Source organism: Melanostigma gelatinosum (genome assembly GCF_949748355.1).
Source record: "Melanostigma gelatinosum genome assembly, chromosome: 13".
Lineage (NCBI taxonomy): Eukaryota > Metazoa > Chordata > Actinopteri > Perciformes > Zoarcidae > Melanostigma > Melanostigma gelatinosum.
The window spans coordinates 14,433,581-14,458,833 of record NC_136646.1 but is presented as its reverse complement, the minus strand read 5'-3'; the positions used below and the strand labels follow the sequence as shown (position 1 = coordinate 14,458,833).

General features: G+C 43.9%; 1 protein-coding gene across 1 annotated transcript in view; it reads left to right on the top strand.

The window, feature by feature from the left end:
- Window positions 1-1,854: 1,854 nt before the first annotated feature.
- col5a3a (collagen, type V, alpha 3a) overlaps window positions 1,855-25,253 on the top strand; it is a 46,877-nt gene continuing 23,478 nt past the window's right edge. Inside the window, exons 1-24 of the mRNA XM_079282320.1 lie at window positions 1,855-2,105; window positions 10,037-10,204; window positions 10,459-10,675; window positions 10,773-10,935; window positions 14,937-15,059; window positions 16,620-17,000; window positions 17,806-17,922; window positions 18,037-18,153; window positions 18,253-18,306; window positions 18,416-18,457; window positions 18,902-18,964; window positions 20,036-20,110; window positions 20,293-20,376; window positions 20,530-20,586; window positions 20,914-20,967; window positions 21,094-21,147; window positions 21,291-21,344; window positions 21,869-21,922; window positions 22,173-22,226; window positions 22,758-22,802; window positions 24,029-24,082; window positions 24,281-24,325; window positions 24,547-24,600; window positions 25,199-25,243. Coding sequence (XP_079138446.1) covers window positions 2,021-2,105; window positions 10,037-10,204; window positions 10,459-10,675; window positions 10,773-10,935; window positions 14,937-15,059; window positions 16,620-17,000; window positions 17,806-17,922; window positions 18,037-18,153; window positions 18,253-18,306; window positions 18,416-18,457; window positions 18,902-18,964; window positions 20,036-20,110; window positions 20,293-20,376; window positions 20,530-20,586; window positions 20,914-20,967; window positions 21,094-21,147; window positions 21,291-21,344; window positions 21,869-21,922; window positions 22,173-22,226; window positions 22,758-22,802; window positions 24,029-24,082; window positions 24,281-24,325; window positions 24,547-24,600; window positions 25,199-25,243 — 2,259 coding nt within the window. The 5' untranslated portion in view covers window positions 1,855-2,020. The remainder of the gene's footprint in view (window positions 2,106-10,036; window positions 10,205-10,458; window positions 10,676-10,772; window positions 10,936-14,936; window positions 15,060-16,619; window positions 17,001-17,805; window positions 17,923-18,036; window positions 18,154-18,252; window positions 18,307-18,415; window positions 18,458-18,901; window positions 18,965-20,035; window positions 20,111-20,292; window positions 20,377-20,529; window positions 20,587-20,913; window positions 20,968-21,093; window positions 21,148-21,290; window positions 21,345-21,868; window positions 21,923-22,172; window positions 22,227-22,757; window positions 22,803-24,028; window positions 24,083-24,280; window positions 24,326-24,546; window positions 24,601-25,198; window positions 25,244-25,253) is intronic.

The window sequence follows — 25,253 nt, the reverse complement described above, 5'->3', positions numbered from 1 at the left end:
GGAAATATTTGTCACCCAGAGCTCAGACTACCCACTGGACTCTTAGTAACTATCTGCTAAAAGCAGTTAGGAATGTGGCTGGCTAAACTGGTACTGAGAAGGGAGACGGTGGGAGGTCAGGGGTCCGATGTTTACAGACCAGATCAACCGCAATCTGATCAGTTATCTGGTTGTTTCTGTCAAACCTCCTTCTGTCACTCACTCCCAAGGCTTTTAGTGTTCTCTGTAGTCACTCTACAACTTGTGCTCCCACTATTTACTGTCTTTGAGGCTCAGGAAATGTATCTTTTATCTTTCTTTTTCATAGAAGGGTCCCCTTATATTGAAGAAGGATTTATTTTTTTATATTACTGAACCAAACAGTTTTTGACGTGATATCTATTTACCATAAAGAAGCATTTATATGTGTTGAATCTACATCGCAACTGATGTCAATGATGTCATTTGCAGCCAAGAGTTGGGTTTGGCAAAGAACGATATGGAACAGTATTGGATAAGAGAGAGAATTATGACTTTTAAATGGGTGTGTTTCTCCCTCTTTCTGTAGTTTGAGACTCATCCCCTTCGAGAAATGACGGTTTGGCTTCTTTTCTCCGAACGTTCTCTGGGAAAGCAGTTCCTTTACAAAGGCCTGTTGTAGCTTGGACGCGAGACATGTTATCTTTGGTCCTTTTCCAATTAGACAAGGTCCTCACAAGTCCTAGCATGTCTCAACTGAATACCACAATCTTTCTGGAATTAATTAGGCTTCTGGCAGGGCTGTAATCAGCCTTCACAGGTATCGACACAGTATCGGCTTATCGGCTTCTGGCAGATGTCACCGGCAGTATTAAGAGGTAGGTGACCAATTATTTCAGCTCATTACTGTCAGCGAGCACTATTTAACTTCACGCAACTTAATGCAAACTCACTTCACATTATGTTATACCTTTAAAACATGTTCATGTACAAAATAGTGCAACACCCAATGATGTCTTTTTAATATTTTCATGAGGTTGAACATGCACAAAATAGATGTTTCTGTTTTGTGGAAAGAGGAACTCATTGTCAGGTGATTTTGTCTAAAGAGCGACACGAGGTTGGATGGCTACTCTGGTAACGTTGCGGGGGTGTGGATAACACACCTTGTTGTTTTATATAATGTGCTTTAAACCAGTAGCCTGCCCCTGAACTAGCAGTCCACGACCTTTAAGCCGAGGTGATTCAGCCTCCAGCCTCGCTGTGGCCAAGCACCGGTCTGAACAAGCATCACTGCAGCAATGGGCTGAGATTAGACTGATGGTGGAGATAACCTGCCCTGGTCTGCAAAAACCTGAACCGGTGAACTGGCCCCGGGGTGTTTTAATGTTGAGATGTATTGAACTAGCGCTGTGAGTGAAGTTCAAAGCTCGGATACATCCTCCAGCTTCAAACCTCTGATCTTCACTGTGAGGTGACCGTTAACTAAATAATGACATATCAGAACATTTTGCACCATTATCATCATCGTCACAATCACCATCATCATTAATATTATGATGCATTGCTTTTCTATCACTCAGACATCCTGATCAAATCTATTTGAATTAGGTGTGCCATGTGTGGATAAGATAGCTTACACTGGATCTGCAGAAATCAGAAAACGGACAGGTTACTCTGTGACGTCGTCCTCCACACACTTCTGTGTATGAAGTGAGACCCCACACATTCTCGTCAGTTATAAACGTGATTTAGGAACGCAATCTCATCCATGCGTCCAAGGAGCGTCCTATATGGGAGGGAAGAGGCGGAGGAGGTGGAGAGCAGAGGGAGGGCGTGATGGTGAGAGGGAGAAATTGAATGAGAGGGGCATAGCGAAACTGAGAGGAGCCACCACAACAAAACTTCTCCAACAATCAAGCAAGTGGAATTACAGACTGACTTCTCTCCTTTTTCTCCCCGCATGGCCGCTGAGTTCCTGCAATTATAACTCCAGTGTAAAGTTGTGGTGGCGGAGGCAGAGGGGGGGAGGGGGGGGGGGAGGGGGTCTCCGCTTGGAAAGATGGACCATTTAATAAGGACCAAGTCGCGCAGGAGAATACCGCTATTTATTTTGATCCTGCTTCACGTGACGACGACACAAACTGGTAAAGTATCTTGTTGAACATGCATGATGTGCTGTCCACTTTATCCAAGTTTCCGTGACTTTTTCTTTTTTCAGCCATATCTTCATACATCACTTGGTCCCCAGCCAACAACAGTTATTGGTGCAAAAGCATCATCTTTACTCTCGTATTTTTAAGTTTCACTTTTGCATCCCTCAGAAACCCGCAAATACAATTATGCACAAGTTGTTTTCTGTCTGCGCACATATTAATTATCCGCGTCGTTGCACGAAGAAGCCCATTCGGGTTGATTTGGCGTCTCCTCCTCCAGCTTGCATTTTAATCGAACACATTTCAAAGCTTCTGAATTTCGACGCGTCCTCACTCCTTCCTGCGCCAGGTGAGCTGGAGGACGCGCAGCGACCCTCCGGAGATGATGTCACCTTTGCGTTTGCGTGTGACCAGCGTCGGTTTGCTGTGAACAGGTTTAACGTTGGCTTGAGAAAGAGGTGAATGCCTGAACACTGACCGAACCGAGTAGATTAAAATTCCTGTCATGGATCCGTTTAATGTGCCCTCTGCTCACATCGCTCTTAAGTGAAGGCGCTTAGCACTAACACTCTTACTGACTTATGATTATTCTGGCACACTTAAATATAGCTCTATAGCTCGGCTCCTGTTTCACACACTTTAGCCGCACTATGTCTTGTATAGGAGTGAAGTAGCTGGACTTTGTTTTCATAATCCACCTGTAAGAAGAGGGCCTGGTCTCTGTCAAACATCTGTCACTCTCCGTCTATCACAATGTCCACATTTGTAGCACTTTCAGGATTGTTCAGCAAGTGCTGCGCCCATTTTAAGACTTCCCTTTTCCCAAGAGAGCCAGTAACGATCAGCTCGTGCATATATATTGTATGCCATTTGGCCCACTGCTATCTGTCACCCACACAGGTCTCCCTGCCCTGTGGCTGTGTCCGATGTATCTCCGACTGGCAGCAGACTCTTTCGTTGCAGGTGTTGGGGGGTTTAGAGACTCCCCTGATGGAGCGACATGCCCCAACAGCAGGACTTAACCCCCATGGAGTGCTTAAAGATGTCTCCCTTTTTTCGCTTGTGGCTTTCCACATGCACCCACGTTATGGCTGGCAGGATTTGTTGGAATTGGCTGACAGAAAGCGATGGCAAGGGGGGGGAAGAGAGCCAACTGACATAATCACATTCAAGTGACACAGCGGCTGTGGTGTCCACTGCTATCGAATGAGGGCCTGTGAAGTGAGGGGCTGAGATGATTTAAAAGTGCAGGACATATGGCGGCGCTGATATGGCGGTCTCAGACACGTGCGTGCGCTTGATAAAGTGTTTGCGTCTGTGCGTGTGTGTGTGTATTACAGTGCCAGAATGTTTTCCCATATGCTGTCTGTGTGTGTTCAGCAGAGATGAGAGGACTTTGTAGTCATGTTTGCTTACAGGAAGTGAGAAATTCTTGCACACGTCCACGGCTAGTTTCAGTTAAAATCCTCTGTTCTTTTGCCTCAACACATTTTTGCTCAGTTTTTCCTTTCCTTCTTTTATTTTGCTTCTGTTCCTGGGAATAGGCAGTGTTTGTTTTCATTTTATACGCCTTATCTCTTCTTTTACATCATCGTTCTCCTCTTGCTCTTGCCCTGCCTCATCCTTGACTGGTTCTACGAGAGAGGGGAAATCGTGCGTGCAGCCCCCCTCGCTGTGTCCCGTTTGATCAAGCCTCTTTGCCAATTCTGCACCAGACTCTCAAAGGAGGACAGCGAGCCTTGTTCGCCTTTGATCCAGCAAAAAAATTTTGGCAAAGGAAAACAAATGAAAAACGCAGCCAAAATGATCAGCATAGAGAACAGGAAAAGAGGAATTGTACGCCTGTTACAGCTCTCGCGTTTTCTTCTGTTTTGTGAGTTTTGTGTTTCTGTCATGAAAACATTCAACTTTTCAACAAACAATTTTTCAACTTCTCTGAACCTGTCAAGTGTCCTTTAGACACTAAGCTGCCCACAACTTGTTAAGAATTTCTTTAAAACGTCCCTCAGCAGTACAAGGATCATAACTTCTAAAGGAGCATGTGTCTGGCATAAGGTTGTGTGTGTGTAGCATTTAGTGTTATTCTTTGATTTTGCCAGCTCTGGGGTTACACATCATAATAGCTGCCTTAATGTTATGATGTCTGAGAGACCAAATGACAGCTTGGGGCTGAAACTTGAATGGGCTTGGTCATGTGTACACTTGCATGTTAATCCTCTGTGCCTGAGGCATGTATGCAAATGTGCATTCGGAATTCTGTGAGCGCACTTGTGTTTGTATTTGTTGGGGTGGTGTGTTATGGTGTATATTTATGAGGACCTGATATCCTCAGAAAGATGAGAAAAGATCAGGTCATTTTTAAACCCTCACCTCTTAGTTTAGTGAGTATAAATGGTGTCAGGCATAGGTTAAGGGGTCGGTGGTTATCATGCAGTGGAGATTATGGTTAGGGAATGGAATTGCTGTTGTCAGAGCAGTAAAAAGAACATCCTCACAAGTAGAGAAGTACACATGTGTCTGTGGAGGGCCTGTCCAGTTATGGGCTTTGAGGGGCAGGTGTTTTCTCTAAGGGCCAAGCAGCTTTTGGCCTGTCGGCCCATCCTGCTGTGAACAAACATGACGAGAACAAACTGTGGAGATTCAAGAATGTGGTGCTGATGTGACTTGGAAGGAAATGTCAAAACACATGCCACCAGAATCTTGCAGCTTCAACACCAACAGTAACAAGACACTGACCCATATTCAGCGGGCATTTCATATGCCTATATAGATATACATATATATCTATATACACGTAAAATAAAATGAATGAAAGACTCAATGCTAGGCACTGACTGTTGGTCACTTCCATCATCGCTGTCATTGTCTCTTAATAATATTCATGACTTCATAACCCCTCAGAATATGTTTGAAGCCGTTCCCAGCAGTCGTCTATATATAACCGCTGACTTGACTTGCTCTCTAAACTCTCTGAGATAACTCAAAGCAGACCCAACCACAAAGCACGTTCAGTGAGATAGCTATCACTGCCTCTCAGTTTGCATACTTCCAGCTCAACAAATGTCCTTATGTTACAGTCAATTTACATTTGTCATCGATGCTGCAATACGCTCTTCTTTGTTTCAATAACCTCTTTTTTTTACAAGGAACAGAGCAAAGTGTTTGACAGCTAAAGTAATAGAGTGATTCATCTTGACTAGGTTAGAGGCCCAAAGTGCTGTTCTTTCCCCTTCTGTGGGCGTTATAATAGAGCTGCATATAAACAGCGTGTGCAGGTCAAACTAGTGCTCCTCAGTGCAAGCAATCTTATTCATCAATCTTATTTGTCTGTTCATGTGCTACATTTTCATCTGTTCATAGCGTGTATTAGCTCTCCTGCACCTCACAGTGCTCTTGTCACACACAGCGGTGACCCAGACGAAAGGTCACACCCACTGCTAATTAGATTAAGGCTGTTCTTCATGGAGCCTGAGAGAAACTGTGTCTTGATTTATTCAACCACTTCCACTGGATCTGTCTCAGATTTTTCATTATTTAATCACCATAGGTGTGTTGCAGCTTGTTGCTTTTAAAACGTTTCATGAAGAAATGCCCCGTCAATCGTAGTTCTTTGGTATTTCAGAAGGAAAGCTGCTTTTCCTCCCCTCATCTCAGGGTGTGGTCCAAGACACTATGGGAGATTGTCTTTACCCAGATTCATTTTGGCTTCATTTCTTGTTAAAATCCCCCAGTTTCCAGGCGCAATCGTTTCTGACAGAGTGGTATTCTGTGTGTGTGCGAGGGGTCTTTTCAGGCTGAGCTGGGAGTGTAGGTGGTGTGAGTCATAAAGAATGTCTTCAGAGACATTTGCTTTAGGAACACAGAGCACACATTATGTCCATGTATGACTTAATTGGTGCTGAGTTGTATGACCGCTGGGCACGGAGAGACTGTGTCAAGTGTCACAAAGCCAGAGAAGATACACAGATGGAGACTGTTTGGTGGCATTTTTCGGGGCATAGAGCATAATCTGTGAGGTGGAGTGTTTAGCTCTTTTTCTGTCAGGAAGACTGTGGACAGCTCTGTTGCTGGACAGAGACGGTTGTCTCATTGAAAAATGTACAAGAAAAAAAAAAGGCAGAAATGCCAGATGTCTGTGAAATTGCTGGATACTTCAAGCTCCTTCCCAGTTCCCATGTACTCTGACCTTTTGGTGTGATTGGAAAACACTCTGACTCATTAGTCCTGAGAGATTCTACGATGCCATATCAAACACGTGGAGCCATATCTTTGAGTGGTGGGGGTACCGCGCTGCCCAGGCCGACAGAATAACCATCAAGATCGTAGGTTCTGTCAGTGGCCATACCGGAGTGTTGATCTAATTTACACTCAGCCTCTCGCTTCTTTAGAAGTAACATCATTTGCCAGGTGAGGTCCTGTAAGGACACGACTACCGCAAAGCCTAATGAGATGCAAGCAAAGCCTGCTCAGACAGTCAGTGCTGCAGGACAGGTAACGCTGCAAGCATTGGCTGAACTTAAGGTGACAAAAATGGATCCAAAGCAAGGAAGACATAACTTTCTTTTATTGATTGCTTCATGGATTCAGATTTTACATGGCCGCCTGCCACATGCTTGGGGTTTTCCTCTTGACTGAAGAATCACCGGTGGTGGTATTTATATGGTGAAATACAGGCTACTCCACAGGAACTTGTTTGTATTCTCTGTGGGTCATGCATGTATTCAACAAGCTTTTGATGTTGTTGCTTGCAGCAGATGTTGTTGCTTGCATCCTCTAAAGTCCAGCAGAAGTTTTTCCCACGTTCTTTGAATCAGCTTCCTAAACTTTCTTCACAACAGTTCACTTTGCACACTTGGATGTGGGATGCCTATTATTCCCTGCATATTTGACTGACAGATCATTGTGAATCATTGATTCACAGTCAATGTTTCTTTTTTTTGGAGGAGGTTTTGCTGGTTGTCTCAGATGTCTCCCTTTGGCCTTGTTGCACATCTTGACTGTTCTCTGTTGTCTTGAGTCAACAGTCAACAGTCTCCCGACAGACCGTAGCTGGAACAACAGGGCAATGGTTATTTTTAAAACTCATAGCGGTTGAGGAACAAATGTACTTTATACGGTTCATGGGTTGCACTCACATCTCATCTTTGGATTACTTGAAATTAATCAAATCTTTGTTTTTAGACCATTTTGTCAGGTGCTGCTCCAGATAGGCTGACAGAAACCCAAGGATCCTGTCTAATTACACCCATGCTGCTTCAATTTAGAACAATTCAGCCTGTTCCAAACATCCCTGCCTTATGACCTCTCTCCCAGTGTATGAGTATGTATGAGAGATAGAGAAAGAACAAGATATTTACTGTGGGACATATTTTTTTTACTGGATTCTGACCTTTGACTAAAACACTAACTTTAAACTTTGCTATCCCAAAGGAAATTGATTTGGAGTCAAGGCCACAACAGAGCTCCAAAGAGCTCATTTGGAATTAAATATAAATATCAAAGACTAGGACCCATACTTGACGTAACATGCTAAGTAAACTGCTGTGCTTTGAAAGAAAGGCAGATATGTATTTAAAGGTGCTATATATGAGATTGGGAACATTTCTACTGCCTCTCAGCAGCTCTCAACATAGCGACGGCTTGCGGCTGCTAACAAGTGCTAACGGCGGTAACAGTGCTAACGGCGGCAAAAGTACGCCAGAGCTAACAGTGTTTACGTGACGGGGAACCAGAGGATGTGTTCCATGTTCCACAACAACCACCAGCTGTAACTGCCGTATGAGGCCGTGCAGAGCAGCATCCGTGAGCTAGTCAGTGGGCCACAAACATGCACAAACATGTGAGGCCGACCCGGCTATATGTAAATAAAGCACAGAAAAGCTCGGATTACAACACACACAGAGGGAGTGAGACCTCATTCTCTGCTCAGGTAGACATTACTCCACTACATTTCTATATAGCAAATAGTTGTTTGCTGCTGTATTAATTCTCTGTAAATTGAATAAAGCATCTTTCAGCTTTTAGCTACAAGAATAAAAGAGAGGGCAGGTCTTTGTTCTTTGCCTCTGAAGTGGCAGTCTGATCAGGGCAATCAAGGACGCAGCTATAGCCTTTTGATGACTTTCTTGAGGTAAATGTCATTTGTTTGTTTATTTGCAAACTTAACCAGAATTGTCAATTAATTTTATTTCATCAGGGCAAAAAGACAAAACGCCTTCATGTGAATGTGAGAATGGGAAATCAGAAACAATGCCAGTGTCTTGATTTAAGTGTGGGTGACTTGTTTGTGACCTTTTAAAGTCAATACCTTATTCCTTGACATTTAGGTCTTTGTTCACTGTCACAATGGCTGGAGCAGATTTGAAAATGATCCCAAAAGACTGTGTGTGGCTGGGTTACTGGTGCCACTCGCACATATAACTGCCTGAGGTTTCTGTTGTTAGAAGCCAGCAACTTCTGTCATTATTTAATTTACACTGCTTCTTTATATAAATTCAAACTTCAAGCCTTCAGGGTCTGAAATACCTTTAGATCTGTACCTAATGTTTTCTATTGTTGGAGCCTGGCTGTAATTCACAGCTTAACCTATTTACAACCCTGTTGCCATGCTCGGGGACTGGGCTCTCAAAGCTGCTTGCAATAAACAGCCTCTGCTATGCAAATAAATAATGCCATAAAATGTAACGTGGTGTTTTTCTGCAAGCAATGTCTGGGCATCGGTATACCCTCTCCACATGTTTAATTAACAAGGAGAATAAAATGCCAGCTCTGTTTGAGCGGCAAGAGCTACAGGAGGCAATTTGGGTTTAGGATCCTCTTTTCAGATGCCTGGAATGCTAAGTGCTGAGTTGCCCTGAAACGGCTCTCACTAGCAGCTGGTGGGAGTCTGGCAACGCCAAGAAACTCTGATCCTGGCTCATGCTCAAAGCAGCACTTTATCAAGAGAACATCTGATAACATGACTGCAAATAAAGCTCAGGCTCACTGTAATGAGAGGACCAACACTGGGAGAAACCACATGTCTACATCAAATAAATCCCCAATCTTAACCAATCACAAGAGCCGTTCTCCTGTTTGTTGTTAAAGTCAACTTGTTTCAAGAGTTTTAATGAGAATACCATCTCTTTATTGCACCAATTGGCCTTATCCTGACTTGTTTCCAGATATTTACATGCACATCTGGAAAACACCTGAAACAAAAGGGATTGCATGGAGAACAAATAAAAAACATTTGCAGAATTCTTTTTTTTTTTTTTCTTCAGGAAAATAAGCTTTTGAAGGTTTAATACAGAACTATCTGATTTGTCACAACAGATGTTTCAGCAGTGAGAATATATAAATCACTGATGTGCTTATTTGTGCCAGTGAAGTGTTGAAATTGTGATGAATGCGATGCGGACATATTGTTGCTCGCTGGTGCAGGTGTCAGCTGTCAGGTGTGCTGCAGTAGGATTATGGGTTAGACTGTGTACCACCCATATCCTATAATAACACCCACACAAGAAGCCTGGCCACCTGCCGCCACATCTCAGAGGAGCCCGTCTCTTCCGACTCCGAGGAAGCAGGAAGCCTGCAGCCGCACTAAACCCTGCTCTTCAGCTCGGTAACAACCAGCACTTAACTGAGCCAGACAACAAAGTGCTGTCACACTGGCAGAGTTTAAGTGTTACACTGACATAACTAAAAACATGCTGCCACAAGTTCCACCCTATCATAAGTCATTTTTTATAGTTTTTCACACAATGGTAGAAACAGAAATGATAAGAAAGCAGGACATCTGCTTTTTTTAAAAAATAATCAATATCTAATTTCAAGAGATATAATTAGCAACAGTCTGTGAGCGTGAAATGAAACGCACTACCATGTTTCTTCTATCTGCTCGATAAAAATGTGTAAATCACTTTTTTTTCTTCCATTTCCAGCTGATCCCATTGATGTTCTGCAAGTGCTGGAGCTGTCAGGGAGCATGGAGGGGGTGTCTTTGGAGACGGGTCTCTGCACCAGCAGGAGGGGCTTTGAGGAGCCGGACCTGGCCTACAGGATAGACAAAAGGATTCAGCTCAGTGCTCCAACCAAACAGCTTTTCCCTGGTAGTAAACTTATTTTTTCCAATGAAGATATTTAATGATGGGGAAAAAAAGTGTTTCTTCGCTCAGTAAATCATTCAGAGATCTGACTTTGAACTGCCTTCTACCCCTCCTCGTGGGTACTCACTGCTTTCATGGACAATATTTTTCATCATTATTATCTTCACTAAGGTCTCACTGGCAGTGGGTGGTGCCTGCGTGTTGTACAAGATCTGCTCCCTGCTGTTCTCTAACAGCTCCTCTCCTCTCCTTCCCAGATTCAACCATATTTCCTGAGAATTTCTCCGTGATGGCTACAGTGCGAGCTAAAATGGGCTCCCAGTTCTTCCTGCTTTCAGTGTATGATGACCAGGGGGTGCAGCAGCTGGGCCTGGAAGTGGGCCGTTCACCCGTCTTCCTGTATGAGGACCAGCATGGGCAGCCCACACCAGAAATGTATCCCATCTTCAAAAAGATCAACCTGGCTGATGGAAAGTGGGTAGTTTGAGGGCCTATGACGTCTCCATTAGAACAGATATCAATGACACATGTGCCTTTCTGTTGATTTGACAAAATATCGGTGTTGTTTCAGATGGCACAGGATAGCCTACAGTGTGCAGGGCAAGTCTGTGACCCTCTACCTGGACTGTCAGCGGAAAGAGACCCTGGATCTGCTGCGAGGGGACAACGCTGGAGTCAGCACGGAGGGTGTCGTTGTGTTTGGGACACGGCTGCTGGACGAAGATGTCTTTGAGGTAGGACATTATTTAAGCATGGGAGCCTCTGAAAGCAAGCGATTTTACTTTGCTGTCATACTTTTAAATGTTCCTTTATCGTTGTTAGTTATGAAGAGGATCAACAGACCATGTACTGGTCTGTTTATCTGTCCTGGAACTTTCATTTGTATGACTTTCATTCTTTCCCTCTATAACATGACTGCATTACCAGGCTGTTCAGACATGCCCAGCCTCATCAAGCCAAGAAATTACACATTCTCTTTGCCTTTTTGACTTGTCGGTATATTTCTGTCGGCCAGCTGTGCATTTGGACGTTAGAAACATGCTTGACTGTGAATGTGTGTTGTTCGGTAATGTCTTGTGATGGTCATCCTCCTGCAGAAACAAATACCCGCTTCTTGTTCTTGTACACTTTCTTATTTGTTTAGCACTCAGCAGGAGAAGTGTATCACTGATGTAGTTACTGCTTAATTCATTCCAAATTGCGTCTCCCAGGAAAACAAAATAATTTGAACCTTTTTGAAGTTGAAGTACACGTCTTCAGTTGAGGGCATTAGAAAATGTTTCCTGATGTGTATCAATATGCTGGGAAAACATGGAGGAGCAAACATGGAGGTTGGGACGCTTCAAAACTAAGCTCGACTCGTTTTCTCAGCAGTAACCTTTATCGTCACGAATCATTCTCTGTGCTTCCCACGACAATATGCCGGCCTTGCTCCATTGTCATTCCCAGTGAGGCGCCAGTCTAAATATCTCGCCCACAGCATGAAATAGAGATCAGCTCAAGCCCCTTCCCCTGCTATGCCCTCAGCGGTCTGTCTGCTTAGCAAAGGAGCAAGAAAGAAAAGGAAAGACAGCCAGAGGCATGAGGTACAGTCAAGTTTCTCTGTCCCGTCAGTGTCCAGAGAACACCCCACAGTTTGCAAAGGGTAACATACCATTACACTTTAAGAGAGTAGCGAGGGAGGGTTGTTATTACTCCCTATTTGCCGAATAGACAGAAACCACAGCCTTCCTCACTTTCACCAGGAGAAAACCAGATGTCCATGGTCCTGACAAGTAAACACCTCCTGCTTTTGCGTGTGTAGTCAAGAACTACTTTCCTAACCTTACCTTCCCTATGACCTCACTTAACCTCAGCTGCCCCTCCAATGCTATAAGTTACTCTCAACTCCCTTCCTTCCCTTCCCTCTTCAGTTAAGACATGCGTCTCCTCGTGGGCTCTATAAATTTCCCTTTTCAGAAGCAATAGAGCTTGTTTCATTTTTTTGGCCTTGCTCCAAAAACACTCCCATGTCCTTTTTCATCATCGTATGCATAGAGAGATATATGATGATACATCCTTTAGTCCAATCCATTGTGGTTATTGTTTTCATGTCGTTCAAAATTGATTCTTAATATCTTGCTTTCTGTGGAGGAAGTGAAAAATCCTCAAATGAGCCATCTGTTTCAGATTTTTCATTGATACATGTGATGGTAAATATGAGTTTCAGCGTGTGCATTGGCAGCTCTGTATGTCTGGCTGTGCATATCTCAGCATCCGTGTAGATCTCGGGCGAGGCTGGTACCAGGGGAGGAGAGAATGCAGGCTGACCTCTGGGCCTCTGTTCCCAGGCCCTGGTTCCGGGGAGGAGGCTGGTGTTCTGGCCCAGTTCTCCCAGCATGGGAGTATGGGGACCGTGGTCAGCCACTAATGTCTCTATTGCTTCCAGATTGCACTACAAATGACTACACGAGTTTGGTGTTCAGACTCAACACATTTGCAAACCTCAAGCTGTCCGCAAGTCTGGTTGTGCTCCTTCAGCTGCGTGCCCTTTGTATGTGCCTCCAACACGCTGACTGCTTGGATAAGATCCAGACCAGCGTTTATTTGTTGGGAAATTCAGATCCTTTCCATCTCGATTAGTACTGGAAATTAGATGTTTTTGTCACACTGTTACAGGCACGTCGAAGCCAAGCTCTGTTACGCATATCATTCAAAGGCAGCTTTAGTTGAAGATTTTGCAATCCCGTTATTTTAGCACACAAATCGGCACTTTAAATCCGACAAGGTCTGTTCAAGTCGTCATATCTTGTGATTACTCATGTCTGATTGTGGTCAGATGTTAGGTTAGTCATGATCATCTGTTGCACTTTCAGCAAATGAGAAGTTTTGAAAATTCTGTTTCATTGCAGCGAGCTATAGTTGCTCCTTCTTCACCCACACTAGATCGTGACTCACGCAAGAGCATACGTTACTTTTTAGAGATCGAGATCTGACTGAGACACAAATGAGAGGACAGTACCTCATATAAGGTCGAGTTAATCAGTTTGACTCTTGACCAGCTGGCACCACCCACATTATTGCAGACAGCAGGGGAAAGCGGAGGGGTCACTCTCTGAAACACCGACGAAACCTTTGCCAACGGCGCCATGTGTGACCTCACGCGGGATGTTGGCGAGCCATCACAAATGTATGGATTCAGCTGAGGTGTTTTTGCCTTGTCAGCACGTCAACAAATGTCTCTTCAGATGTCCTTGCCCCGTCCTGAGCGGAGAACGGCAGAGCATGCATGATTTTGAGCAACGCTTAACTCGCTGTGTGTTTCTAGAGGAGAGAGCCCCTGCTCGGCAAGAAAAACAGGAGAAAGTGTTGCCTTTGATCTCAAATTGAGATTGGATTAACTCCCCGTTGCCTTTCTCTCTCGCTCCTTCTATCTGTCTCTCACCTCAGAGTGCAATCATTTCCTTTTGCTTGACGCTGGCTTGTGGCTATAACAGGAAGAAAAAATGATAAATGGATAACAAGTGATGTCATAAACTGAAGCAGAATGTCCACGGTCGTTCCTATGTTTACAGTTTTCTATAGGGTGATCCAGACTTTGCGTAGACTTCTAGTGCTGATAATAAGGCGTGAGCTGTAGTAGAAGATATATGAGCTCGTGGCCGGTAACGGAGAAGCGATCTAGTTTGATTTATTTCACCTCTGGCCACTAAAGCTTTATTAAAGAGATTACAATGGCACTATAATTACCACAACATCAAGCAGTTAATCTGACTTGATTTATTGCAAATGACTGCCCAGCTGTCCCCGGATAACATTTCACCAGGCAATATGTTTGCAATGGCCTGTCAGTTACATAGATTCTTATCGTTAATGTAATCTAAACGTTGTCAAACATCGTGCCATGGGGCCGCCTGTATTTTGTGTTTTATTGAATTACTTCCTGACTTGCGTCTCAGAGAATTAGCGCTGCAGATTCAGGGATTTCCACCATCAAATGATCGTTTGAATATACTTTATATATATAGTAATATACTACTTTATTTATTATTTATTATTATAAAACGTTTGAGCCTAACTTGTTTTATAAATAGTGCTGTCTTAATATTTATTTTATAATAATACGCACGTGAGAAAAGCCTTTGTAAACCACTGTGTTTGGTATTTTACGTGACAATTTTGTGCTTTAATGCTTCAATTGATATGTAATCGACTAGTTATCTCAGCACGACAAAGCATTATGTAATAATGTAATGTGTACAGAAGACTAGAGTGATGCTGAGATGAGTGTAATGTCATTAAAGCTAACAGAGGCTCTGGGCTCAGAGCTGCAGGGCCCAGCAGTGCAGTCTCTCTGCATGTTATTTTATATACACTGGCTACGCCTCTGGGGCGGAATGGGAAGTGAAAGGTCCCGACAGGGGGGTGAGAGAGCTATTTGACTGTTTTGTGTACACAATCAAGCCCCTCCTGGAGTTATGGGAACACACAAAAAAGCAATAGTCAGTCGCGATTGCACCAGTACTGACAGTGTGATGATGCTACTGTATTATAATTTGCTTTACATCTAGGAATGCGGACAGTTTTGTTGTTCTCATAGTGTCGTTAGTGTCACACGTTCAGCCTTCTGCTCCATGAAATATCTCTTCACTGTGCTGTAGATGTTTCTGTCAGTGCTCCATTGAGATGACTCCCCTGCCTGCCGTTATGTACTACGCTTGCCTATCATTTCTGTCTGCTTTCTGGTTTATTTCAGGGAGATATTCAGCAACTGCTGATCCTGGAGGACCCGCAGGCTGCTGCTAACTACTGTGTAAACTACATACCAGACTGTGACTCTGCTTTGCCATACAACAGCAAATCCCTGGTCCTGCAGGAGGTCAGTACTGCCACCAACAGGAGGCAACGCCTACTAGAACAGTTCTGCTGATAGAGTGGGGTATATAGCTTCAGGTCACCTTAATTACTTGCAGACACAAAGGTCAGGATCTCTCAATTCATTCTATTGTTTCATTGTTTTTTTCCACATTTCCTTTGAGGCCCTGTGTTTCATAATACGTTTTAAGAAATATGATGAGCTAAAGTGGACTTGCAGAAGCCCTTGCTTCACAGCCAACCAGTAAAAGGAGCTCAAGCATGTCCATCAATAGAGCTACGTGTCCCTCAGACTCATATGATTTACAAGCGGCCAACAGCCCCAGCCAAGACGAGGTCTGAGTACTGTGCAAATGACTGAGTGTTTGCGAAAAGAGACTTGAGCGATTAAGATAGAACAGGCTATCCGTCAAAGAATAATTGTCTTCTTTTAAATGCAGCCAGCAGTGGAGCATTCTTAAGGTCAGGTGCTCTCTCTCTCTCTCTCTCACACACACACACACACACACACACACACACACACACACACACACACACACACACACACGCACGCACACACACACACACACACACCTACACACACACACACACACACACACACACACACACACACACACACACACACACACACACACACACACCTACACACACACACACACACAGTGTAGAGCCAGGTGGCTATAACTCAAACATGATATAATAGCTCTTCCCCTCCTCAAGGCGTGCATAAAACACTTTTGGTTTCTTTGGTGGTGTGTGAAAGACAGAGATAAGGAGGACGGAGGCAGCCAGAGGAATGGAGGCAAAGAGATGTAATTGTGTGTGTGTGGCTGCATGGGCTTCAAGGAATACACAGTTTTAGCAACATGCATTACACTCACATGCGTGCAAACTCACGTGACTGCCTTTGTGTCCTCACGCATATGTGTGCGCCTGGTCATTGATTATGCCCCAGAGACGGCTCTTTCATGGTAACGCGAGGCCATGTCGATAGTCATCCAGCTGGCTTTTAAGAACGACAGCTGAGCAATGAGCTCTGAATCCAGAACATGTCAACATCTGTCACCCCACTGACCTACTTCCCATCATTCTCCGTTACACACTGACCTTCTTTACAAGTGGATCTAAATCACGTCACTGATGTCTTTCACAGATCAGGCCTTTAGAAACATTTTCAGGCCATTTACACCACTGACATTCAATGGCCATTGCTCTGGAGGATGACGCAACCATGTTTGCTCACTTGCTAGAGCACACTAAGAATTAGCACCTCTTTAGGATCGTAGACAGGGTGACCCCTGACAACTAAAGCAAATATGTCTTCTGCATTGCATTGAGAGGAAACAACTCTTTGTTTGTCCCTTCCCATTTCATGTTTGCTTTAGGTTTTTGCCAGCTAAATGGGAATCCCAGTGGGTGACTCTATAAGGTTGTCACAGGACCAGTATGCATCACTTTACTGTCCCTTACTGTTTCCCTCATTGTATTTTCATTCACAGCAGCTGTTTCTTTTTTCTCCATCCTCCACCTGGTCTCTAAACTTGCATTTCCTTTTTCATAAAAGAACTCCCAACTCAGGTCTGATTTCCCAAAGCAAAGTGACCAGCCTGATGAACCAAAGGAGCACTCCAAAAAGGACAGGAAAGGCAAAAAGAAGAGGGGCAAGGGATCTAAAGGCAAACGCAAAGGCAAGGGCAAGGGCAAGAAGGGATCCAGAAAGAAAAAACATGAAGAGGAGGGTCTCGAGGATGGCTTCCTCAGAGTGTCCACAACAGTACCCGAGTATCTATCCCAAGGACCTTTTCAGCCAACGGATTTGCCAGAAATCCCCACTGAAGTGCTCGACAAGACCCTCATGGAGATGCCCACACATGAACCTGACTCCACAGCTGAGGCCCCCACTGTGGTGCCCAGCACTTTGCCTGAATCAAAGGATACTGAGGAGGTAGACAAGTTTATTTGTAGATGCCCTCCACCCCAACCCCCCTCCTGCCATTTGCAGTTCTAACCGATCACGTCCTAATACCTACTAACCATAGTGAGCACCTCTTCCCTCTCCGATTGCTTACCACCACCACTAACCAGCACCGTCCTAATCATCACCTCTACTACACCCCTTCCAAAAAAACGTGAAGAACGCATCCTAAATGAGAAATATTTGATGATCTCACTGTATAACGTGTGCCTGCGTGTGTGCATTTTGTAGAAAATGCTGTAGTGCATGCATACTAAGGTAAATGCATGGTATGCATGGGGCATACAGTTGACTATATATCTTCCTGTATGCAAACAGACAGAATGAGTATCGGGTTGACAGTTCATTCAATGTGAATATATGCCTACATTTTTGAAATTATGAATAAACCACAACTGTATATCATCTTTTTTTTTTTAAATCCAATCAATTTGAACTTACCACTGCAACAAACAAGGATTGTTTGTGTATGTCTCCTTCGTGTTTATTATTCGCTAATTTGCTAAGTAACCACATTTTTCATGCTCATGCTGTTTCTGTAGCTGTTGCCATCTTTGCCGTGCTGCCTCAAGTATCTGATGTAGTCCATCAGCTAATTACGCTCAAGCATTGTAATTAACTGCACACCTGTATCCCGGAAAATCAACTCACTCTTGCAAAAATGACAAAATGTGCCTTGACTTGGAAGTGCTAGGCGCTAGCTAATGAGAAGAGCTCACTGTCCCCTGGTTCATCTTTTGCTGTGACTAATTTGAGCCGGTGTGTCGGCCTGCAGGAGGACAGGCCAGTGAAGAAGCCAGTAATAGAGGACGGAGAGGACCTTTACGGAGACCTCTATGACGATCCCTCAGTTTCCACGGTAACAGAAGGCCCGATTGTTAATGAATACGCGGTAGGTTAAACGCAAACGCAAGACATGCCTTCACCTCAGCACAAACACACGGAGAGCTTGTTTTGGTATTCGCTTCTCCTGAAAGGGTTTTTTTTTTTTTTCATTCCTTAACAGGTTCTCGAGTATGAAGATTACAAGGATGACACCGAGTCAGAGTACGAAGAGTACGAGGTATATGACGATGGCTTTGAATTTGCGGAGCGGGAAAGAGCAGAGACGTGGGATGGAGAGGTAAATCTCACGCATCAAGTGAGAGGTCACGTCTTCAATTGCCTGTGTCAAGTGATTTCTAACAATGCAACAAGCTATTCACCTATTTCTCTTCCTCAGGTTAGCCTCAGAGCAGAGAAGGGCCAGAAGGGAGAGCCAGCTATTATTGAGCCGGTGAGCTTCAACTGACATTTCATGCATAGCCTATAGCTTTAGTCACGAGCATGGGAATGAGTTTATGCTCTCCTAATGTACATTTCATTCCATCTGTGCTTGTGTCTAGGGTACGTTAGTGGAAGGACCCCCAGGTCTACCAGGGCCACAGGTAAGCCTATTCAGCCTGAACACAGATTAAAAAAATGTGTCTCTGTGATTGTACAGGATGTGGCAAAATGTTAGAAGCAGGAACTATCCAGATGTGCTGCAAAATGTAGAGAATTTTGGATTCTAGCAATCAGGATGTGGTGTTTTTGGAATAGGAAACAAGGGTTTTCAGGGGTGACCACAATACAAATGCACCCCTGCACTGTAACACAATGCAATATGGCACTTTGCGAAAGACTATGTCTGTAAACACATGATGAGGTGATTGATTTGATTCAAAAACTACATAAAGGAGAAGAAGAAAACGACATTAAAAAAATAAAAAGGGGTTATTGTCAAGCATTTTGGGGGGTTGGAATACTATGTAGAAGAGTGTAATTTATGGAAAACTAAGCCACAATCTTCCTCAATGGTTGTTTGAGTGCTGTGATTGTTTCCTTCACAGGGCCTCACTGGTCCAGCTGGACCAACAGGCCCTCCAGGACCATGGGGAGATCCTGGTGAATTGGTGAGTGTGGCTTAGACCTGGGCCCATTGGCTTCGTTTCACTCCAGTTTGACCCTTTCGCCTGTGGGACAGATCAACTGTGACCTCACATTGAAACATGTCCAGTCCTGAACTGAACATTCTGGCTTCAGGGACTGATGATGACTCACACGTGTGACCTGACTTTCTTTTGGTGTGTGTTGCTCGAATAAGTGTATTTATCCATTATTCATCACAATAGGAGACCCAGACACACTGTTTAACACACTTACGTCTGTCCACCAGTGATTAATACATATAAATTAGTGCATACATTTAATGATTTATGTAAAACGTATGGGGACATCCTCTAAATATTCAATGCTTCAGCTAGAATATCATTAGTCTGCTGCATGGTTTACTATATTTGTATGATTTTTTGAGATTATATGTACATTCTTAAAGCCAAACAAAAAGGTTTACCAATGAGACAAGATAATTAAAGATATTATTTTAACCACTTCTGCTTCACTTGTTCCTAGAAACAAGTGTCAGTTATTTGACAACAGGCAAAAAGGTTCCATCAGTGGAGGAACGTATTTTACCAATTTGAATACTTATCAGATGACTAACAGTCATCTGATGAACACAATTGTCATGACTCAATGCTGCATTAAATGGCTTGTTAAAATAGATATTTACAATGTGTAAACAGAAGATAAGGGTGTGTGTGTGTGTGTGTGTGTGTGTGTGTAACATGCCCTATGGAAACGGTGCAACGGTTGTTTGATTAGATTGCTGAGCTGTTTTTCTCAGCACTTAGACCAGGGGTCTCAAACTCCCGGCCCGCGGGCCGAATCCGGCCCGCCACGTCATTTTATCTCTTTGTGGGCGACCATGATGCTGATGTGGCCCGGAGTGAAAATGAGTTTGAGACCCCTGACTTAGACCCTCTCTATTTCTCTCTCACACACACACACACACACACACACACACACACACACACACACACACACACACACACACACACACACACACACACACACACACACACACACACACCCCATAGGCACAGTAGCCGACGTTTACCCCTTCCCCCGACCTTCCTTTTCAGGGTCCCCGAGGACGTCCTGGTCTTGCTGGGGTTGATGGGATGCCAGGTCCTCCAGGAACCCTGTTGATGCTGCCAGTAAGATCTTACAGCGCACTCGCGCATGCTCACGCACACATAACAAACATACACACAGAGCACACCATATTCCCAATGTGGTGTAGTGGCACGACCACAAGGGGGGGCTGTGTGATTGAACTTCATTTACATTTAGGGAATCCTGCAGTGGGAACTGATTCCTCTTTTTCCATTGCCTCCAGTTCCAGTATGGCGGTGATTCCCAGAAGGGACCAGTGGTGTCTCCCATGGAGGCACAAGCACAGGCTATACTGCAACAGACCAGGGTACGCTTCCCAGAAACACGCACGTTGGCGTCATCATGCTATATCGTAACCCCAGTGACTGTTGACGTTGTCATTTCATGCTGTATGAAGACCAATTCATTGCATAATAAAAGTCAATGGTACATAAACCACACAGTTATTTTTTTCTTCCAGCTGTCAATGAAGGGACCTCCAGGTCCACTGGGTCTAGCAGGGCGACCAGGCCCACTGGTAAGGCATTCTGACCTTGACCAAATTTGCAACATATCTCAAGGGCTCCTGCGACCTTTAACCTCAACTTCACATTCTGCCTGCCCAGGCACAAGCTCTACTCTCTCCCTCCCACCCTAAACTCATCTGTATGCATGCTCAGTATGTATCAAATTGCTTGTGAAATCATTGCAGGGTTGCAAAAAGTAAACATAATACAGATTTAAGAAAATGTTGTTCTCAGTTTATTTGTATCTTCTGTTTTTTGGTGCTGAATCTGAGTGAAGAGCTGAATTGCTCCTGTGCGTTATGCCGTGCTTAAACGAATGCTTGTTTTTATTTTTGCAGGGAGTACCAGGTCCCACTGGGCTCAAAGGGGACAGCGGAGAAAGTGGCCCTTCCGTAAGACCAGACATTGTTTTTACCACACGACTAGCTTTTTCCACACTATTAATTTCCTTTTGTCCTCTTGCCTTTTTTTTGTGACACATCTTTCCACTTGTCTTCTTCTCTTCCTTTCTTATATAGGGATCGCATGGGTTGCAAGGCCACCTAGGAACTAATGGAAAGCCAGGAAAGAGGGTGTGATATTTCAAAATATGTTTCCACACTGAAAATGTATCTGCATATTGTGTTAAAAGCATACTATAACATATAAATATACAGTATACTATATATACTATAGTACTGTAAAGCAAAACATAATTGGATTGTGTATCTTATAGGGGCGTGCGGGAGCTGACGGAGGCCGTGGAGCTCCAGGAGAAGCAGGATATATGGTAAGGTCTTACTTACTGCTTATTTGGATATTAGTTGAGGTTCAAATCTGTGTGAATGCCACATTGCCAGTTTTTAGACCATATTGCTCAGGTTTGGTGTCGAGTTTCCATGAATTCAATTTCCTGTTTCCATCAACACGACAAAACCACACGTGTTTAGGCGGCAAGGTCCTGTACGATAACGAACTATCCCTGCTTTCAAGTGTAAGCGTCAACAGCTCCCAGCGTATTATATGTATTGACAACAAGGCAACTCAATACTTAACAGCTGCAGGAAGAGCTTAGCAAATAAATCAGGTTCCCTTGATGCCGGGTCTGACAGAACAGCAGAGTCTTTATCAGTCAAAGCAGCATTTTAGCAGACCTACAGCTAATCTGAAAACTCCCTCTCCCCGACACATACTCGGAGCAGATGGGAGGCTCTGCCAGGGGAGCCTTTCAGAACAATTCTGCAAATGTTTACACATTACCGTATTTGTGTGTGTTTCAGGGTTTAATGCACTTGCTTCTCTGCTGCTTTTCAGGGTGACAGGGGTTTCGACGGCCTGCCAGGTCTCCCAGGAGACAAGGGACACAGAGTGAGTTCGATTTGGTAACTTAAAGCATTGTCGCTGTGTTTATTTCTTCATTTGGGTTACGAACGCGCTAACGCGCATCAACACCTCACACGTTATATGGCAGGTGATTGTTTGCACATTATGATCATGATTATTGTGATTCCTTTGATGACAGCGTACACTAAAAAGCATCTGCTGGATTCTGCTCTGCCAGAAACAGAACAGTCCCAAATATCTTGATGCTTGTGTGGCTAATGCTTTTATCTTGTAGGGGGACAGAGCAAAGCCGGGTCATCGTGGGCCTGTTGGAGAGCCAGGAGAAAGGGTGAGTGCGCGGTACTTTGCAAAATTTATTTGCAACAAACAAAGCCTGGAAAAACACACCCTGCAGCAATGCATTGCTTTTCTCAATTTTTCCATCACCCAAGATTTCCAGATCAGTGAATCAATTCTACGAACCGTTTAGAAGGTAAAGCACCGTAGATCAAAGCTTTACTGAAATGAAGTCATAAACTCTTGAATTTAATTACGACACGCTTAGTTCATTCAGTGTTACGGTTTGCAAAAGACATGAAAGCGATGCAGTGCATCCTGGCTTAGAATTGAAAATATGAAGGATAGAAGCGCTGTCCAGATAGTATCAATCCATTCAGGCGGGTTGGAGAAATTTGAGAGAGCGCTCCATTAGTCTTTGCTCGAAGATAGTTGAGCCTTGTCTGTCAGGCGGGGAATTTTATTAATGAGCTATTTTCACAGATTATGTCTGCGGGGATATAAATGTATCCACTGCTGAGGTTGACTTAGAAAGGTGCATGAGATTTATGTGTTGAATCTGTTTCCGTCTTTGTTAATTCAGGGATCTGATGGACCTGTGGGGACAAGAGGGCAACAAGGCGAGCCCGTGAGTAACACTATCCGGAACGACACAATGCAATATTTAATATCTATTGCTTCTCTACGTAGAAAGTACTTAATGTAGTGGATGTATTTATCAAGTCCGTGCTTTGGGTTCTCAGAAATACGCTCACACAGAATCACAGAAATTGATGATTTCCACGACAAACCGCGAGGGGATTGTAGGAGATCACTAGATTTAAGCTCAAGCATCAGGTTCAGCCAAAATCTTACAGAAGAACTTACACAAGCACAGAATCTACTGCTCATGCTGTACATGAAGAGAACTTTAGAAACACTGCACGATATTTCACAATATACAACATTTATTTAAAAAAAAACTAGGACGGTCAAACCGTATGAATGCAGTACTGCCAGAATGTTCACCGCAGCATTAAGAGAGAAAGCTCAGCTTGGACACGAGAATATACAACGACATCACATAACATGTGTTATTCTTCCAGCAAAGTAACTTTGGATCAGAGAGAAACCACAACGATCTGTAGCGCACTGTTGCAGAAGCTGCCATTTCTTTTTCCTGTGTAGCTCTGCGGCGAACACTGGTTGATTGGTTGTGACTCGCTCTCCATCTTCCTCCCAGTAGGTGAGGTTGGGGCTCAGCGGGGTTCTGTCCCTCCAAGTGGATCACCCAGTTCAGGGAGAAATAGAGTGCCATAAGACCTATTAGGAAAGCTGTGTAAAACTACAAAGATACAAGAAAGGAGAGGAGTTGGCTGTTTTTGATGAAAGAGAGCGAGGGAGGGGAGCGATGGGAAAAGGGAGGCAGCGAGAGACAAGCGCGAGGCAGAAATTTGGTTTGGATGTGAAAGAGATACGAGAGAAGGAGAGAGGAGAGAGGACAGAGGGAGAGAGTCAGAAAGGGAAGAGATAAAATCCTGGCCTGAATGATTATATTTCCATATCAATCACTTCCCTGGAGATCACAGATGTGGCTTTGGAACAGGTGGCTTGGCCAGCCTGCAAAGAGGAAGGCTGACAAAAACAGAGCGCACAAACACTCCCGCAAACACAGGCTAGTGCCGTCTCCGTAGCTAGCACATATAAAACCAGATGTGCCCACACACACAAAAATATATTATTTGTTTCTCCCTGTTCCGCTCTCTCTCTCTCTCTCTCTGCTTAGTTCAGATGTATGATTTAGTATTCCACACTCAACCCATCTCATCATGAATGCAGGTTCGCTGCTGACTATTTGCTCTGTTTTGTCTGCAGGGTTCTCGGGGTCTTGTTGGGCCAAGGGGACCAGCTGGCCCACCTGGTCAGCCGGTAAGTCAACATCGCCTTGATTGCTGAAGATTAGAAGCTCTTCAGTCTCTTCATCTCTATAAAGGGACCTCTGTTGCCTGCGAATCATCAATATGCCATTGAAGATATTGAAGGAAGCTATTGAACTGTGTCTCTTTTTTTTTTCGATCAGACGTTGATATTTCATCCATTTTTTTTCTGACATCTTGTATTTGTCAGGGTATTCGTGGAACTGATGGAGTACAAGGGTCAAAGGGCAACCTGGTCAGTCCTGCTACCTTCATCACCCACTGTTGTATATGTACAAATAGTTGTATGAAAATGAGCATGAGGGTAACACTTTTTCAACGGGATCTCAGCTACTGAAGGATCATCTGAAGTGGACTAGTGTGGCCTCTTAATGAACATTTTAGCCAGTCGTGTGACAATGAGCTCATGACAAAGTTCAAGTTGAGGCAGAGTTTGTGACTATTTGTTGTTGTCAGGGTCCAGCTGGAGAGATAGGGCCCCCAGGTCAACAGGGAAATCCAGGAGTCCAGGTACTGTACCAGCACAAAAAAACTCTCCTGTCGCTATAAGAGTTAATCCACTCATTACACATCCTGTACATTTATTCAAATCATATAGACATGCTTCAAATATGCACTCTCTCTCTCTGTCACACACAGACACGTTATTGTGGCACAAAAACTTCCTGTTTCGGTTCTATTTTTGACTTCAACTGAAGGTTTAATTGCTCTTCTAGAGGTGTAGACAATTCTCTGTCATTTTGGGCACATAAAAGCAATCCCATTGCATGACACTAAAATGTAGTGAGTCTACAAGGCTCGTTTTTATTACCTCATTTGAAAAATGGTTTTTGGAGATACAAGGTTTTCACCCCACAGCAATAAAATGTCATTTTGAAATGTCGTCAGAGACATTACGGTCATATAAAAACGATTTAATCATATTTTTTAGCTTACCAGCATGTCTACAATCGTTCCAGCCTCCATCTCACACAAGGACATCCACACATTCTGCTCATGACTCTTACATACACACACATATACACAGACGCTAGCAAAACCTTAAGCTCTGAGCCTTCTCCTGTAGTCTTGGGACACTTAACCTGATTGATGCTTTGTTCTGGTCCAGGGCTTGCTCGGTCCTCAGGGTCCCATTGGATTGCCAGGAGAGAAGGTACGTAGCA